Below are 19,422 nucleotides of genomic sequence, written 5' to 3'. Positions count from 1 at the left end.
AGATTTCTGCTGCCCTTAATCCCATGTCTTCACTTAACTAGTCTAATATGTATCTCTCTTAAAAGTGTCTCTTATAAAAGTGACCATATACATCAGCTGTAATATCTTCATCAGCTTCTGTATTATTTTAATTGAAAATTTCCTCACTAGTTTCCTATATCTCCCAGTTCTACAGTCTGCAAACTGTTCAGTTTATATTTATTTAGCCCCCTTAACCCTGTTCAACATGGCATCCAAAAGAAGAACCTGAAAGCAGCTATTATTTACTTGTCAGGTAATCATATGCAATTTAGTTTTGTATCTCAAATTGATTATGAGATTAACCTGGATTTTTGGAGACCAAATCTATTTTGATATTTGGTCTACCATTATAAGACCAAACTTAAGGAAATATTTTAGCATGTACATTGCAACATTAATGCAAATCATTTTTAAAATCTTCCTCCTTAACCTTGTGTTGCTACCTGTCATTATAGCTGTATCAGACAAAATGCCATTTGAACCCTGTCCTCACATGTTGGGGTATTTTACTGCATTAAAGGTGCTATGCAAATTCCCATTGTTAAGTGACATTCAACTGAATATGAATAGAGGTGACTTATTTTGCGAAAGGTATCTTGTAGTATACATTCGTAATGATATCTGAAGTTATGTACAACAAAGGTAATCTTTCTGCACTACTGCAAGCAAATGGAAAGCGGTTGGGAAAGAAAGAAACTAATTGCAAGACATTTGATATTCTGAGTTTTGTTGCAGGAATGCATGACTGTGACTGAACAAAACTTTCATGCTGTGCTATTTATTGTGTTTTACTTCAGCTTAATTTGTTTAGTTATAATTTGTCTTAACATAAAATTGTATGTACATGTTTAATTCATTAGCATGAGTGAAGTCAAGTCAAGGTTTTCGGGAAATAAGATTGCATAGGGTGTCCCCTGCTATGAATATTTGTGCTATTGGTTTATATAACTAACTATGTGCCTTAATTGTGTTGTGAGTGCAGAATACTGAGATAGTCTTGTCCTATTTCAGTGATCTCCTTCAGTATTTAAGCTGTGGTCCTGCAATTGCACTGGAAATTTTGGGAGACGAGGCAGTATCTGCTTGGAAGAAGCTAATTGAACTTGGAGGTGCAAACAGAGCACAAAGTGAAGAAAGTGTGCGGACACTTTATGGAATCACCGATGTCAGGAATAATGTTTATGGCTCTGAATGTGCCGCAACTGCAGCTCGAGTAAGTTTTTGTGTGGGGTGGGGAGGGAGGGATTAAAGAAAATGGTAATGTACTGGATCTTTTAGTTATAGTTAATGTGTTTGCAGGTAACCGAGTGAAATTTGTCTTTTTTTTCCTAAGCTTATGTTACTGAATAGTTCTTTATGCTCAAGTATGAATTAGGCAATTTAAATCCTTTTAACAAATACCGGTTCAGTTATTTAATAATTCTACTTTTGCGGTTCAACTTTGTTATCTTGTAATGCTGTTTAAAAATAAGTTTTCATATTTGTCAATTGATATTTCTCACTGAGTAGTTTATTCTCCTGAAAATTTAAAAGACTTTATTCAGAACTTTTTAATTTTTCCATTGTTGCGAATGTGTTTACTTGGAAAGTCCCACTAATTTTATAAGAAATCCTTTTGAACTTGCTCCCATCATGTGCTGGTTAATGTAAATCTTTGTATTCTATCTGAAAATCTGAACGACAAGAACAAAGGAGAAAAGAAGCAGGAGTAGGCTATTTGGCTCCTTGTGTGCTGTTCCACCATTCAATAAGATTGTGGCTGATCTTTCATCCCATTATTTTGCATTAGCCCTTTGAGGTATTGAGGGGCTTTTTCCTGTGCTGTATTGTTCTATCCCATGATTGCTTTAATATTTTAAAATGATGTGTTTGAATATAATCAGCCCTGACAGGTCTTTTGGACAGAGAATTCAGAAATCACTACTATGATGCACCTCCTCCATCACACGTATCATCTTTCCTTCGGGAGATGAGAATGGTACTCCGTATTCCAGATGCAATCTCACTAGGGCTCTATGTAATTAGATCAAAACATCTCTACTCTTCTGCTCAAATCCTCTTGCAATAAGAATAGGGTTCCCTTGGTCATTGCCTTACATCCTACCATATCGAAGGCCTTCTGAAAGTCCAAGTACACCATACTAACTGCTTTACCCTTATTTATTCTACTAATTACAACCTCAAAAAAAACTCCAACAAATTTGTGAAGCATGGTTTCCTTCATAAATCCATGTTCATTTTCCTCACTACTATTATTGTTCAAGTGCGCTGTCACCAGTAATGGATTCCAGCATTTTCCCTACTTCTGATGACAGGCTAACTGGCCTATAGTTCTGTTTTTTCTCTCTTGGGTAGTGGGTTTACCTTGTGCTACCTTCCATTGCTACCTTTGCTGATGATATATAGATAAGTAGTGAAGGGTAGATAAGGAATCTAGAGATAGGATATGGATGGGTTATATGAATTTGCAAATTTCTGGCAAATGGAGCATTATGGAAAAAAAGAGTTGTGAAATTGGCCATCTTGGCAAGAAGAAGCATATTATCCAAATGGTAAATGATTTGCAAAACATCAGGGTGCACTAGAATGCAGGTACAGCAAGTAATTGGGAAAGCTGACTGAATATTGTTGTTTATTTCTCGTGGAATTGAATACAAAGTAGTAGCTTGTGCTTCATTTACAGAGGACATTGGTGAGGCCACAAAGGAATACTGTGTACAGTACTGAGCTCCTTGTTTAGGGGAGGATGTGTTGAAAGGAGTTCAGAGAAAGCTCACTAGACCAATATCTGAAATGGGTGGGTTGTCTTATAAGGAAAGGTTAGATAGGCGAGGTTGGAATTTAGAAGAGTGAGATCTGACTTGGTTGAAACACATTGGATCCCAAGTAGTCTTGACAGGGTGAATGTAGAGACTATTTCCTATTGTAGGAAAGTCTTGCACTAGGGGTCGCACATTTAAGACTGAGGTAAGGTGATTTTTTTTTCTCTGAGGATTGAATACTCTTCTTTTAAAGGGCAATGGAAGCAGCAACTTTTGAATTATTTATAAAGGCAGAGATAGAAAGATTCTTGATAAGTAAGGGGCTGAATGGTTATTGGAGGTAGGTAGGAGTTGAGGTTGCAATCAGATCAGCCATGATCTTATTAAATGGTGGATTGGGCTTAATGGATAAGTGGCTAACTCTCATTCCTAATCCATATTTATTGTACAACACCAGTTGATGTAAATTGTATGGATATAGATAAAATGGCAGATAAACAACTGATACATCTAAATATTTAATTTTGGAAATTTTTTTTATTTGGATAAATGCAGTTGCAATGTACTGAAATGAGAAGTTATTTCAAATTTCAAGACATCAGAAGAGTAATCCTGGTAATTCTGTGGTTCTTATTGTTTGCAATACAACCAATTTGAGAAGGAAAGGAAACAATAAATATCAGAATCATAGACATAGATAGCACAGAGGGGGGTGATTTGTTTGTTTGTGGTTGTGCAAGTTCTTTGGTAGCACTTTACAAATTAAGCATGAAATCCAGGTTCTAGCTTAGACAAATGAGTGGTGATCTTATTGAAACATGAGATTCCAAAATGAGGTAAGTGCTGAGAGTTGCTTTCCTCGGGCCGCAGAGCAGAACTTTTCTCTTTAAATAAAAAAAATGAATTTATCAATATGTTCAGTTATTTATTTTTATCTTTATAGGAACTAGATGTTTTCTTCCCATCACTTGGCAGAGGACCATTAAATACAGCAAAATGTGTTGATTGCACTTTGTGTATTATCAAGCCACATGCTATTGCTGAAGGTAAGGTTCAGATTTCAAAAAGCATTTCACTGAAAAGAAAAATAAATCTATAAATATCTTTTAGAAATAAGGTACATAACATTATTTTAGTTTGCTTGCTTTTTCTATAGAATTATTTCCAAAAAAATTCAATTGTACATATTACTGCCAGTTAGATATCATAGACCTTATTAAGTCATTTTGTGGTCCAGCAGAAATGAATTGCATGTACCATACTGTTGATGATCACTAAAATTTTTTGTTCTTTCTAAAACAAAATAATTTTATTATCAAAAGCGATGTTGAAACTGATTTTTTTTTCATTGCCAGTCTGAAGGATTGCAGGCAGTACAAATTATTTCATTTTATTTGTGCATTTTAAGAACATCTTTTATATAATTGGAGGGGAATATGCCCTTTTTTTTGGTGATGTATTTATTAGGACATTCAAATTAGGAGCAGGAGTTGGCCATTTAGCCCCTCGAGCCTGCTCTGCTGCTTAATAAGATCATAGCTGATGTAATTTGTAATCTCAGCTCCGTATCGCTCTCAATCTGTGGTAACCTTTCACTCCCTTGCTTATCAAGAATCTGTTTATCTTTGCCCAAAAAATACTCAAAGACTCTTTCCATTGCCCTTTGAGCAAGAGAGCTCTGAAGATTTGTGTGCCCTCTAGAGAAAGAAGAAGAAAAGGATACATGTCCACTCTCTCACGCTTCTAAATTCCAGTGGATGCAAGCCTACTTTAGCCTATCCATGTCCTTATAAGACAATCTTCCCATTCCAGATATTAGAATAGGAGTACTTATTGAGCAACTGTTTATGGATGTGTTCACAACTATCTTTCGACTCCCCAGGAAGATGAAATCTAACCAGTCCATTGTGTTTTAGGCAATAAAACATGCAAAATTAATCAACAATTTTTAGGAATAATACATAGACACAAGAATTGATAAACGATGCAGTATAAATTTAGAAATGCGTGAAGAGGAAGCTAATTGTTTATTATTTTAAAGTTCCAGTATAGGCATGAGAGGAGCTTTAATCTTGATAAGACAGCCATAGAAAGAGAAAATGCCCATCTGATTTCCACTGTTTCTGATAACGGAAGTCAGTTTGCAGTGTTGAGAAATGATAGATCAAGATGTAAGATCAGTTTTGGGAGAGATGAGGAATAGTAAGGGTAAGAAGTCAGTGACAGGAGTATAAAAGGCCCCAATATTTGCTAAACTCGGAGAAGAAAGTATGAATCAGGATCTAATGGGGGCTTATATGAATGGTAGTGCAATAATTGTGGACAAGTTTAATCACTGTAAAAAAATTGGGCAAAATAATCTTAAAAAGGAAGAGAGTAGCTTAAATAAATGGGTTTGCAACGTGAGCAGGACCTCTCGACAAACCTGGAGCAAAGTACTGCAGATACTGAAAATCTGAAATAAAACTAAACAAGCGGAGCAAAATCTGTGGTGAGAGAAATGACATTCATCTTTAGGTTGATGACCTATCATCACGACATTTAATCTCTTAATATTACTTCACAGTATCAGCATTCCTTTATTCAGAATTGCGTGTTCATTGCCACTGGCAATAAATAGGGTATTAGAGGTAATTTTAGTGATGTAGACATGTATTGCACTTTAATCCATACATTTCTAAATTGCTAAATCCAAAGAATTAAATTAGTAGGCTGGTAATGAAAGGTAATGCTTTGTTGATCAGGATTAAATTGGCCATTATACAGTGGGATGAGTCATTTTTGCAGAGACAATCAAAATAGGTTGCTGAATGTGGTGAGACTCGATAGCAAAAGAGGAGAGGGTCTGGATATTAGTGGCATTGGCCATTGTGAAGAAGAATCTTCATAGAAAAGAGGGCAGTGACCGAGAATGTATTCAAGTAACTTACAAAATTGTGAATTCAGGACAATGCCTGTGCTGTGATTTGAGATAATTTTGTTGGGAAGCCATGTACTTGTAACTGATCAGAACTACATATGAAATCCTAGACCATAACAAATGACTTGCCAAATGTGCAAGAGCAGAAAATTAAAAAAAATGTAGGAAAATCCAAACAAAAAGCTTGATACTTTTCAACTTGCTCTAATAATATGAAAGTACATTTGTCCAGTGTATCATGTAAAACATAATTTTGAACACAAATCTAGGAAAATTACCCAACCATGCACACAAAACTGAAAATTACTTGCAATTAAATATCATCATGTGTGTAGCAGGAAAATTATGTTTTTTTTAGATATAGACTGCTAATAAATCATCTTGTTCCATTTTCTTGGTAAGATGACCTGAATTTAAATTATCTACTTAGTTATCATTTAAGTTAATATCACAAAGAATTCTAGTATGGAAGGAATTTTTAAAATTAATTTTTGCATATTGAAACTTAGTGAAGTGTTTATAGGCTTTACTCAGCTGCAGTGCTAACTGCAAACTTTAGAGAAAATATTTGCCCGAGTAACAAGACTGAAATTTCATAAATACATTTGGTAATTTAGTACTACTTAGAGGGTCGATCAGAAGCTCTTAAGAATTGAGAAATTGTTTCTTTATTTATCTAGATAACAGATTATGTAGGAATACTAACTGCCAGGAATTGTAACTAAGGCAATAAACTATGAATCATTACTATTAAAAGTGATGGTTATATAGTAACGTTGTCAATACTTTTCAGATTATTGTAGAATATGGCTTTCCATGCTGCCTTGTTTAAAAATGAAAACATCTTATTTCCATTTGGGTCCTTTAGTAATACAGTAAGTGTGGGTGAGTGCACATAATGTAGTTTTATAGGTGAGGTGCTATCAACCAGTATGGTGGAGAGAATTTTTGATTTCTACATGTACCAATTTTTGGTTATGGTATTGACTGACTTGGCAGCCAGTTTGTCCATAGGAAGATTTGATTAACAGTGTTACGGACTCAGTGAATGTCCCTTTAAGATAGAGTGAGTGTGTGTGTGTGTGTGTGTGTGTGTGTGTGTGTGTGTGTGTGTGGGGGGGGGGGGGGGCGTGCTTACGTCAACAGAAGATAAAGGACGTAATGACGTTGTTGAAGAGGTCAGAAGAAGAAAGAGAGAGAGAAGGGAGAGAGACACCAGCCTGCTAGTTTTCTCTATCGATGGATGGGAAACAATAACTGTGTCTGCCACTGAAATCCATGTATGGAAATTGGAAGTAATCCGGTGGAGTTTACTTTGTTGTTGACCTGTAGAAGGAAACAGGTATTTGTGTGGACGACCACGATTCGGATGCTTTTCGGGGTGAGGAAGTCACTACCGAGTAAGCACTGAAGTGTCGTTTGGGTTCCATCGTGGAACATTTGGACTTCGTAATTACTCTCTATGTTTCTCTACATCTACGTCTTATCTTCAGACAACGGTGGTTGTTGAAGAAGCCTCTGCTCATGTTTTATGGCTTGCGGAACTGAACTTTAAGAACCATTCCTGGACTTGGAGTTTGGGACTTTGCCACACACACACACGAAGAGTTTAGTTTTAGGGGTTAATGTTCAAGGTTTAATATTTTTGAATTTCTAACATACTAACATTTTTACTTCTATTTTTCATATTATCATAAATAGTGATTCATAAAATAGTTTTTAACACTGAATCATGACTCGGTGTGTTTCTTTTGTTGCTGGTTCGTAACGACAGTAATAAAAGGGTCATTACTTATCTGCTTGCCAGCTTGTTTTTTTTTCTGCCTTAGTTCCATATCCACTAATATCTTTAACTATTAAGCATCTACTTATCTCTAATTTGAATTTTCAGTTGACCTACTATCTGCAGCTTTTTGTGGAAGAAAGTATGAAGAAGTGCTTTCTGATGCCTTTGTCCTAATTTAAGGATATATCCCCCTTATCCTGGAAATTCCCATCAGACAAAAAATGTTTCCCTCAGTATCAAATATATCAACTCTGTGTACCATCTCAAATACCTTGCAAGCCTTGTCAACACAACCTGCTTCATACTCTGCTCATTTTAGCCTTGGTATCTGACCTGCACTGAACACCCTCCAGTATCCTTCCTGTGGTGCAGACCCAGATCAATGCAATGCTCCAGGTGCAAAGTAACTGGAACTTAATCCTTATGAGCTTTTTTATTTTTTTTGAACCTTGGCACTAGGACTGCATTTGTGTCTGTACAAGCCACTTCCATCAAACAAAACAATTGGGTCAACTAATTATTGAGCCAATAAAGTATAGAGTTCTGCATATCATTGATCTGCATGCAAGGACCACCATAATGCACTAATTCATTGACAGTCTGGTATCTTTGCACCTTTCTAGAATAAAGGTGCTGTCTGGCTTTTTCAAGAGTACAACAAAAATTTGATGTTCAGAAGGGGCTGGACTTTGATATCCCTGCAGAGGAGATAGACTCCAGAGCTGAATTTGTTTCTTGCCTATTCTGAAGCCACAGAATCTGAACATTAGGAAGATGTAGCCAATTTACTGATTGCTGTAGGATAATTTTTGAGCAATATGTGAGCATAGTTTCAACTTATCTGTCATAACTGGGAGGCTCAACGTAACTTTCAAATATCTCAATGTTAAGAGCAGAAATGTTCTGAAGATCAAAGCTATAAATAAGCCTTGAAACTTTCTTCTCATTAGTAGTGTAACAGTCTTGAAATTTTAACCTGAGGACAAGACATTAGATGTAAACAGGTTTTGCTTTATTTCAGGATTGCTGACAAGTGGGAGAGGCCCCCAACAAAGTGGTTCCCTGAGCTTGGCATCTATGTACTCTTAGCCCACTCAGAATCTTTCACCTGTGAAAACTTCTCATAAAATTGAGCAAGAGTCTTTGGAAAAATTATGTCCTGAGCAAATACTTGTACAGGTCCTCCCCAGTTTACAAACCCTGACTTATTACATGCATACAAATGAGTGTTTTGGAGACCAGCCGGATGGATTTGCCGGCTACTGCAGGGTTGCAGGCCAGGTGGGAATTCGATTCGCAGCCTCATTTCTGATTTGCAAACTGTTCTGGTTATGAGCAGTTCACAGGAACAGAACCCTGCCAAAACCTGGGAAGGACCTGTTTTGAAATTGGGGCTTAGCAATCTTTGGATCCAGTGAATATGCCTCTATATATGAGACTGCCACCCACCAGTAAACTCCTGCAGATTGAATGAACTGACTTGGTTTTTGGTCTTTTATTCTGTGGGTCACAAACTAAAATCTCAGCGTGCTTGCTTCAAACTGCTATGTGTTGCTGAGAATGCTGCATTGGGTACATTCTACTGTGCTGCCAATTCTTTGCACAGTTTTGGAAAGATTTTGCAGTACCTTGATGCATTTAAGCACCCACCTTTAAGTGCACTGAGCTCATTTGTCAAATGCCCTTTGACCAAGGCGTGACATTTTCTTCTGGTTTCTCTTTATATGTCATGCAGAATTTAGCATTTAATCTTCATCTGAACTTTTTACAAACTCCCAATTGACTTTCTGAGCCAATGAATATAATTGAAGGTGCTGAATCCTTAAATACTATATGAGCAGAAACTTTCTCCAACCATTGAGAAGACAAAAGCAATACTCTTTTGTTCCAGCCACAAAATACATTCCCTAGTTCTTAATTCTGTCCTCCTTGACAACCAAGCTGCCAGCAACCTTGATGTCAGTTTTTCCAGGAAATGAGTTTTGGATGCCACATCTGCTCTTTCACCACCTATTTTATACCACTGTACTCTGCTTATGCCTGAGTGCACTTGTTGTCTGTATCTTTTACCCTTGACTTGATTCCTATGCACTCCTGGCCAGCTTCTACCATGAACTTGAGATTATCCACATTTCTATCATTAATGTCATAACTTGCATGAAGCCCTGTTCATCTGTATTCCCTGAGACTGCTCATCATTAGCTCCTGCTTAACTAAAGCCTTGATTTTTTTTTTCCTCAGAGTTCAAAATCTTCCATAGCCTTGTCCCTCTCTACCTCTCTAATCTCCTTTGGCTGACTGATCTCTGTGAGATATCATAATCATCCCCAAATTTAGATTCTCCACCATTGACAGGCAGTGCTTTTGACTCTAAATTCCTAAACTCTGAAGATCACTCTTTGAACCCTTCTGTGCCTCTACCTCTCTTTCTTCCTTTTAAAAATATTTAACTTGTTGGAACAAGGTGATTGCCAGTATTTTACTGAAAATAGTATCCACTTCTGTGACATTCTAATCCAGTCAGTTTCTTCAATTGAGGTCATTGAAACTTAATCTCAATTTCAATTTAAAATTTTTCCTGTATTGCAATAAATGAAAAACACTGTTTCTATAGGATACCACCAAAGAAAGTCAGCAAAAATAAGTTAATGACCTTAAAGTACGAAACTACAACCCAGAATGCACTGTATCCTCTAATTTTTATCTCGCTGTTCATGTCTGGTTCTATCTTGGGACTTAACCATGCTATTTTAAGGACATCGTGAGTAAATAGAGAAACTGGAAAAGGAGGTTTTGTTTTAATGATTGACATTAAGGGAGGATGCAGCTCTGTGGAAGTAATAAGCAAAGACTCTCTTCGTAGCATTGAGAAATAAAACTGTGAGCTGGCTATGGACTTTATATTAGAAACAATTAAGTGACAGAATGTATTGTTCAGATTATTGGGTGTATCAAAAGTGGAGTCGGTTGTAAGGAATGATTGGAAGAACTGAATAGCTCAAATCCAAGGCAGCTTCCTGGAAATTTGAGTTTTTTTTAACATGGTGAAAACACAGGAATGTTGGAAGTAGTTCAGGGGATGGGCCATTTATACAGAATTGCTAAAATACAGGAAATAAAATTAAAAATGATAATTGATCTAACATCTGCCTTTTGAGCCCAAGACAGGGGGGATATTGTCATAAAGTTGGAGGCAAAATATTAGAAAAAATCGGTTGAAATGTGGTGCTCTCTTCCACGAAACGCAATGCATGCTGGATCAATTAATAATTGAAAATTTCACATTAATAGATTTCTGTTTGTTGAAGCTAATGAGATTATGGCAGATGGATAGAATTAGAATACAGATCTCATTCAATTTTCTAATAAGTGAGAAAGGCTATTCCTGTTTCCATCAAAGATTAGAAATAAATTTCACTTGGAGGTATATTCCAACTCATTGTTACATCTGTGGCAATAATCAGCCAATTTGTCTCAAAGCAGCTATAGGAGATGGGCCCTTTCCAGTTTACTACGGTCCCTGTGATTCAGATATTAACCTTTTTAACTGTAATTCATTTATACTCCACTTGGCTCTGATCTATTTTTGCAGCTATTTATCCAATCAATATATTTGTCTGATGCATTTTGAGAGAGAGAGAGAGAGAGAGAAAGAGAGAGACACCAATTGGCTTCTGGGAGTCGTGAGGGAAGGAGCCTAGTAGAGTGCATTACTTGCATTGTTACTTAACATTTGCAAAGCTCTTATTTATTACAACATGGAGCTAACTAAGTGTATTTACTGTTTAAAAAATAAATTAATTAAACATTACTGCCACTACTCATTCCTTTGCCTGTACAAGTTAGATGTTACTGCTACTGGTTGCTTGATCCTTCACTGTTTTGTAAATTCATCGATGACTAAATCTCAATTCAAAACAAGTTGTTCTTCTGTCTTCCAAAGATCAGGATGATCTTGGCAATACAAGTGATTAAAATAGTAGGTGAAATAGGTTTTTGTATATTTTCTGAGCAGATTCCAAATTAAGCAAAATATCTGGGCAGTTATAACATCTGGGGGTAGGAAGCCAGAACTTGCCTGTTCATGTTATTTGAAACACAAACACAAAAAGTAGTTGGAGTAAAAGGGAGGAAGATTTCCTAATCAGCCCTCCACATAATTTAGCAAATGCAGCTCAAGCTATAGCAACTGATCTATGAACTTTCAGTGGGATATATAATACCTGGGAAACAGCAGCGATGCTGGCAGAAATTCTGACGTTAATCCTGCCTGCTTACCAGCTCACTTAATGTACATCTGCTGCTGCTGACCTAATTAAAAATGGGAGTGCCACAATGAAAACTAACTCTTGCTGAAGTGGCCAACTGATTCAGACTCCCCTTCTGTCACGGACTGACCTTCCTGCATTAATCCACCAGCAATGTTGACTAATTATGCCTGTTCTTCCCTTGTGGAGAGAGGACTGAAGGAATGCTGCTACTCCTAAGAATAGTATATGTAAAGAAAGAGATCCCTCATCCATTCCCCTGGCAATTCTATTACACCCCATACAATAAGCCAAAGTCCTTTCCATGGTGAACAATTGTGGGATGACTGATGTCCATTATGACGACATCTTTGTCACCTGAGGAGGATTTGTGTGGTGGCTTGATTAGGACAATCAATCTAGATGAATATTATTTTATTTTTAAATTATGAAAATTTTAGTGGTTTAAAAGTAATGTAATTTATTTTAAAGCATTTACAATTATGTTATTCTTAAATTATTGAATATTTCTAAATATCTTCAATCATCTATTTTATGGAGAGGATCTCTAGCCTGCTTTACACCTTCCCTGTTTCTGTCCTGAGAGGACAAGGGTCAGACAGCCAACTGCAAGAATTCTGAGCTGATGGGTCCCAATATATGGCTTCTACCTCCTGCCCATATTTCCAATTTTCCAGATGTACATGAGTTTTTTGTTTGCTTTAAACATTGATGCTACATCTCCATCGTGAAAAATAAATTGTGCTGCTTGCCAGATAAATATAAACACAAGGAGACCTTCAACTGATTTAAGATCCAAAACCAGCCATTAATTTATACTTCTGGCTTCCTATTTACTAGCTGAAAAGTAACTTTCCTGCATAACTAACAATGGTCTCAGTTGGAAATTTTATGCCACTCCTTTGTGTAAACAGCCCAGATAATTTTGTGTGTGTCCCACTAGTTTGTAGAACAGCAGTTTGATGAACAGTAGCACAAAAAAAATCTGACAATGTTGCTGATTAAGGCTACTATGCCTCTTGTTGATTTTATTCTTGTACGTCTTTTGGCTTTAGTTTTTACTTCTGCAGTGCAGAATGTGCTGAAATGATTGCCTGATTACACCTGGAGCCTTTGTCTGATGTGGTCATGTTAAATGCAACCCAAGTTTGAAAAGGCCTTTCACAATTGTGATGGGGAGAGTTGGGGACACAATGCTGCTTGCATCATGTTACCAAGGCTATCCTTCCCTTGGGCCCTCAAACTGGAGTCCTTCATTACTAGATTTTGGAAATTAATTCATAAACCGAAAAGTCTCTATGCCAGTTTGACATCAGAAGAACCAACAGCCTTAGAAATTGCACCGAGTAAAATGGTAACATATGTAAATTAGCTTGCTTAACTCTTGGCTGTTGAGTTTTCTCTTGAGTGTTCCTGATTAATCTCCATTATAAACCTGGTTTTCCTGAAAGAAGCTGACCCATTTGCAGGCCACTTTCAAAACAACCTGGGCTGGTTTGGGATAGGTGTTGAAAATTGTCCGCTTCTTTAATAATTACACAGCTTGGAGAGCATTGAAATTCTGGCTCATAATACTATAGTACCACAACTTTGTATGCTGAAAAACTTGTATTGTCTCACCTGAATTTTGAAGTTTCTACAAAAAAAACTACTCATAACTTGCAGTTTTAATGCCAAGGGAGTCCACTAATTTAAGACAAGCAATGCAATTAACTGAGTTAAGATTCAGTGCTTAACAATGCAAATAAACTAATCATTCAAATTAAACAATGGAAACATATCTACAATGAGGTTAAAGAACTCTCGGGGGGGGGGGGGGGAGTAGAATTGAAATGTTGACTTATTGTTCAGATAATTAAAAGTAATATTCCCTTTAGCTGCAACTTCTGGTACCATGATATTACGTACAGTATATCTTGACTTATTTGGATATGTCCTACTATTACCTTTGGATATAGTAAAAGACAAGGCATGGATTAACTACAGCTGAGTGAGCTAATGTTAGCAGCTTTTTTTTTGTCATAGTCTATATAATCATTTTCTAGCTTGTTGCTGCCGCCTATAAAGTGCTTGCCATTGGGCAATGTCCATTATAATAGAGTTAATTGGAGAGTTTGGAGAAAAAAGTGAAATCCTCTCAGTATTGATCAAGCTTTAAGAATGGAATGGCAGGAGTATGAGACAACATGTAACTAGATATAGTTGTTGGGCGTACAAGCTAAGTTGTGGTCAAAGAGCATCGGTGGATATTCTTTGGAGTAGCTGGAGTCTTATCTGACACAAAGGAAGATAATTGAGGTGAAGGTGCCCAAGTGTTTCATCCAAAGGGCAGTCTCTTTAGTTCATTCATCTTTAACAGCTACGTTGATAAACTTCCCTTTTTGATAAGGTTAGGAGTGTGGCAATTCACCAACATTTATGAAGTTTTGTTAATCTGATAATGAGGCAACCTAGGCCAGTCTCTAAATAGACAATCCTAGATTGACAATGGGGTTGGTTACAGTTGCGTTAGACCTATGGCAGGACAGAGTATAATGGAAGAAATAAGTGGATCTTCTCAGAAATAATAACGTGGATTTCAATCCAAGTCTAGACTGGAAAATCAAATGGGAAAAGGTAGCCTAGGTGCGGAGTTCTTGGTGTTTTTGGGATAGTTTCTTAGAAAGGCACACTCTAAAATCAACCAAGCTCAGATGGAGCTAGAAGGGTCTTGTGCAATGCAATGGGATTAATTAATGATCTTGTAGTGAAGGCACTCCTCAGTACTATTGATCAAAAAATGATTGAATTTTACATGTAGATTGAGGGAGTGAAGAACTGGTCCAAGCCTAATACTTTAAACTTAAGGGCAATTATGAGTCCACGAAAGAAGAGTTGGCTAAAATGAACTGGCAAATTAGATTTAAGGTACTGGTTGATTGAGATAGAATGACAGATATTTAAAGGGATCTTTCAGAATACACAGAATAAATACTTTCCAAGAAGAAACAACATTTCTAAGGGGAAGACACTCCATCTGTTTTTCAACTTAAAAAGTTAAAGATAGTATCAGACCTTAAATAAAAATCATACAAACATAGATGATTGAACAAAATATGAAAAAAAAAGGACCTGTAGATTAACAAGGAAGGAAAACTGGGAGTACAAGACTAACCTATTTAGAAATGCAGAAACTGAGTAAAAGTTTCTATAGATATTTTAAAAAAGTGTTGGCTGTTTAGAAAGTGAGCTTGGGAATTGATAATGAAAATATAGGCAGATGATGCATGAATTAAGCGGGTGCTACACATCAGCATTCACAATGAATGATGCAAGGGACATCCCAGAAACAGCTGTAAACCAGAAATTGGGAGGGAGGAATTCGGAGGGGGCAGGGAGTGGTGTGGGTGGGTAGTGGCTGGAATTGCAGTCACCAGAGTAATACTGAGCAAATTGTTGGAACTGCAAGTCTTAAGGTCTTAAATAAAGTGACTGGTGAGATGGTTTTAATTTTGCAAAATTCATTGGATTTGGAGAAGGTTCCATTAGATTGGAAGATTGCAGTCTACTATTACTCCTTTACTCAAAAAAGAAAGGAGACCGAAGGCCTACATCTACCATACAAAAAACTGTATGATAGATAAACATGTTATAGCAAGTCACTTTGAAAACTCTGAAGTGATTTGGCAAAGGCAAAGTGATTTTGTGAAAGCAAAATCATGTTTGACCAGTTTATGGGAGTTCTTTGAAGTAACATCCTGCTATAAATAAAGGGGAGCCAGTGGATTCTTGGACTTCAGAAGGTATTTGATAAGGTGCTACATCAAAAGTTATTGAAAATATGAAAATAAAAGCTTATGGTGTAGAATGTAACATTGGCACGAATGAAAGATTAATTATCTAATGGAAATGCAAAGCAAAAATAGGTCTTTTTCTGATTGGCAAGATGTAATGTGCAATGTTACACAGAGATCTGTGCTGAGGCCTCAACGTTTTATAAGTTAAATAAATGACTTGGATGAAGGGACCAAAGGTATGGTTGCTAAGTTTGTTAATGACATGTAGATAAGTAAGAAAGTGAGTTGCAAAGAGGAGATAAGGACACTACAAAGGGATTTAAATAGGATAAGTGAATGAGCTATAATTATAATCTAAACTATAATTTGGGGAAAATGTGAAATTGTCCAATTTGGCAGGAAAAATAAAAAAAGTATATTATCTAAATGGTGAGAGATGGCAAACTTGGGGATGAGGAGGGAACTTGGTATCTAGTGCCTGATTCACAAAGGACCCAGATGCAAATATGACAAGTAATTAGGAAAGCAAACAATGTTTTTGTTCACTTTTTTAAAGATAAGGGGTTTGCTATTTAAGACAGTTGAGGTGACTTTTTTCTTCTCTCAGAGGGTCATGTGGCTTTAGAACTTGATTCCTGAAAGTAAAGTCTTTAAATGTTTTTAAGATCAAGATGGGTTGATTCTTGATAAGCAAAGGGGTGAAAGGTTACCAGAGCTGGGTGGGAATGGGGAATTAAGGGTACAGTGAGATCAGCTGTGAAGGGGTGAGTGGCACACATTTACTTAAAATCTGCATGTTTGTATGCTAGATACCCCATTTATGTAGAAGACCGTGAATGTGAAATCAATTAACTACAATCAAATTACTCCACTCATTCAGAGATAGTAAATTAGTTCTTAACCAAGTATCAGAAGATGAAAGAATCAGCATGGTGCTGTGAAGGAAAGGTTAAGTTGAAGTAAGGTCACCAACCTGTTTAATAGGGAAGAGTGTGTAGATATTGTTTCATTGGTATCATACATTGGTATCAGGTAAGATTGTTAGCAGAAATTGGAGGGATGTAATTGACGGTAGTTTTGTGACATGGGTTATTAATTGGTTAGGTAGTCGGAGACAGTGAATGAATATGGTAGGTCAAGTGTGTTTCCTTGTGGATTTGTATTTGGGCTGAAGCTTTTCATTGTGTAACTTAAAGAGCTAGATAAAGGAATAGAAAGTGTATTCTAGTTTGAAATTTGTGCTGGTAAGAAGCAAGATGATTGAGAGCAGGAAATTTCAAGGGATCTAGCCAGACCAAACAATGGAGCTGAGGAAGATAAATTAGATTTTTAACTGGAGTTACCAAGAGGCACAAAGGGTTTTGATGCCCATGCAGTGTACATGTATTGGCAGTGGTCTGTAAAGATGTGTGCTGACCAACTGGCTAGAATGTTCAAGGACATCTTCAACCTCTCACTGCTGCAGTCTGAGGTTCCCACCCCCTTCAAAAGGGCAGCAATCATACAGGTGCCCAAGAAGAGCAGAGTAAGTTACCTCAACGACTATCACTGGTAGCACTCACATCTACCATGATGAAGTGCTTTGAGAGGTTGGTTATGGCGAGAGTTAATTCCTGCCTGAGCAAGGATCTGGGCCCAGTGCAGTTCTCCTACCACCACAACAGGTCTACAGTGGATGCAATCTCACTGGCTCTCCACTCTGCTTTGGAGCATCTAGACAATGGCAAAACATATGTCAGGCTGCTTTTTATCAATTACAGCTCAGCATTCAACACCATTGGTATTAAAACCTGGGCCTCTGTACCTCCCTCTGCAGCTGGATCCTCATCTTCCTTATAGGGAGACCACAGTCAGTGCGGATTGGAAATAACATCTCCTCCTCACTGACAATCAATACAGGCGCACCTCAAGGATGTATACTTAGTCCACTGCTCTATACTCATGACTGTGAAGCTAAGCACAGCTCAAACGCCATCTATAAATTTGCAGATGACACCACTGTTGTTGGTGAAATCTCAGATTGCAACAAGGAGGTGTACTTAAGTGAGAGAGTGGCTGGTTGAGTGGTGTTGCAACAACAACCTCTCACTCAACGTCAGCAAGACCAAGGAATTGATTGTGGACTTCAGGAAGGGGAAGTCGGGAGAACACACACCAGTTTTCATTGAGGGGTTAGCAGTGGAAAGGGTGAGCAGCTTCAAGTTCCTGGGTGTCAATATCTTGGAAGATTTATCCTGGGCCCAACACATTGATGCATCATGAAGAAGGCAGCCAGCTGCTTTACTTCATTAGGAGTTTCAGGAGATTCGGTATGTCGCCAAAGACACTTGCTGATTTCTATAGATGGAGAGCATTCTGACTGGATGCATCACAGGCTGGTATGGAGGCTCCAATGCACAGGATGGCAAGAGGCTGCAGAGGGTTGTAGGCTCAGCCAGTTCCATCACTGGCACAGATCTCACCACCATAGAGGACATCTTCAAGAGGCAGTACCTCAAGAAGACAGCTTCCATCACTAAGGAACCTCACTATCCAGGACATGCCCTCTTGTTGCTCCCATCGAGGAGAAGGTACAGGAGCCAGAAGACCCAAACTCAACGATTTCTGAACAGCTTCTTTCCCTCAGCTACTAGATATCTGAACGGTCCACAAACACTACCTCGTTATTCCTTTTATTTGCACTATTTATTTATTTTGTAATTTATAGTAATTTTTATGTCTTTGCACTATACTTCTGCTGCAAAACAACAAATTTCATGTGATCTTAGTCAGTGATAATAAACCTGATTCTGAAGTCGAAAGTAAAGAGGCACTTCAGCTCGCTATTTACAGAGGAAATATGTTATGCATTTTTAACAAAATGATATAAAATCATAAAATATACATTGCATAAAATAGTTAAATATTGAGTAAGGTGCTTATACTGATTCTGAGAGAGTTGTATAACACAGTCATGATTCTAATCACATGCAAATTTTAGAATCATATGGTTCAATGATTAGAATCATATGGTAGGTGCACAGACTGTGCTGTCGGTTATTGGTGGAAGCAGATACAATAGTGCCATTTAAGAGGCATTTAGACAGGCACATTAACATGCAGGGAATGGAGGGATATGGATCGTGCAGGCAAATGGGATTAGTTTAATTTAGCATCATGGTTGGCACAAATATTGTGGGCCAAAGGGCCTGTTCCTGTGCTGTACTGTTCTCTGTTCCAAATATCTGAACAGCATTAGTTAGATTCTCTTTGGAAGACTACATTTAGTTTAGAGTCACAATTTCAGAAGAATCATAGGGACTGAAAGGGAACAGATATATTGGAATCCTGGAAAATGCTATTAATAGTTGTTCAAACTGCCTCAGTGGAGAAACAGAGTTTATGTTTCGTATTAATAGCATTTTATTAGAACCTTTCATCGAGATCATCAACATGAAACTGTAATAATTTCACATTCCATGGGTGCTGCCTGATCTGCTGAGTATAGCATATTCAGTTTTTATTTCAGATTTCCAGCATCTTCAGTATTTTTTTGTTCATCTGTCATGCCTGGTATTATAAAGGGTTGTATCTTTAGGGTATATTGCATAAGGGCTTTGTATTCTTCAGTTTAAAAGGTTCTAATCTATTGAAGTTTTAAAACTAAAGGGGTTTGGTAGGATAGATGCAGTGAAACTATTTTCTCTGTTAAGTTATTCCAGAATAAGAAGGTAATCTTAAAATTGGATCTAGTCTCTTTGGAAGTGAAATCAGGAAGCAGTTTGTTGTAATGAAATTGTTCCTCCCATAATTTTCATCTCTGCACAAAAATTGACAAGGCTTCCTATTGTGCTGCTCCTCTTGTAAGACTGGACAGTGGAAATTGGCAATGAAGATGCTGCTAGAGAGC

General features: G+C 37.3%; 1 protein-coding gene across 8 annotated transcripts in view; it reads left to right on the top strand.

The window, feature by feature from the left end:
• nme7 (NME/NM23 family member 7) overlaps positions 1–19,422 on the top strand; it is a 104,757-nt gene that overhangs the window by 34,985 nt on the left and 50,350 nt on the right. For all 8 annotated transcript variants that reach the window (XM_052015070.1, XM_052015069.1, XM_052015074.1 and 5 more), the window contains 2 exons: positions 1,033–1,234; positions 3,727–3,829. In XM_052015070.1, coding sequence (XP_051871030.1) covers positions 1,033–1,234; positions 3,727–3,829 — 305 coding nt within the window. The remainder of the gene's footprint in view (positions 1–1,032; positions 1,235–3,726; positions 3,830–19,422) is intronic.

The sequence above is a fragment of the Pristis pectinata genome, chromosome 4 (assembly GCF_009764475.1).
Source record: "Pristis pectinata isolate sPriPec2 chromosome 4, sPriPec2.1.pri, whole genome shotgun sequence".
Classification (NCBI taxonomy): Eukaryota; Metazoa; Chordata; class Chondrichthyes; order Rhinopristiformes; family Pristidae; genus Pristis; species Pristis pectinata.
The sequence above is the reverse complement of the archived record's forward strand: the minus strand, read 5'-3'. Positions and strand labels throughout refer to the sequence as shown.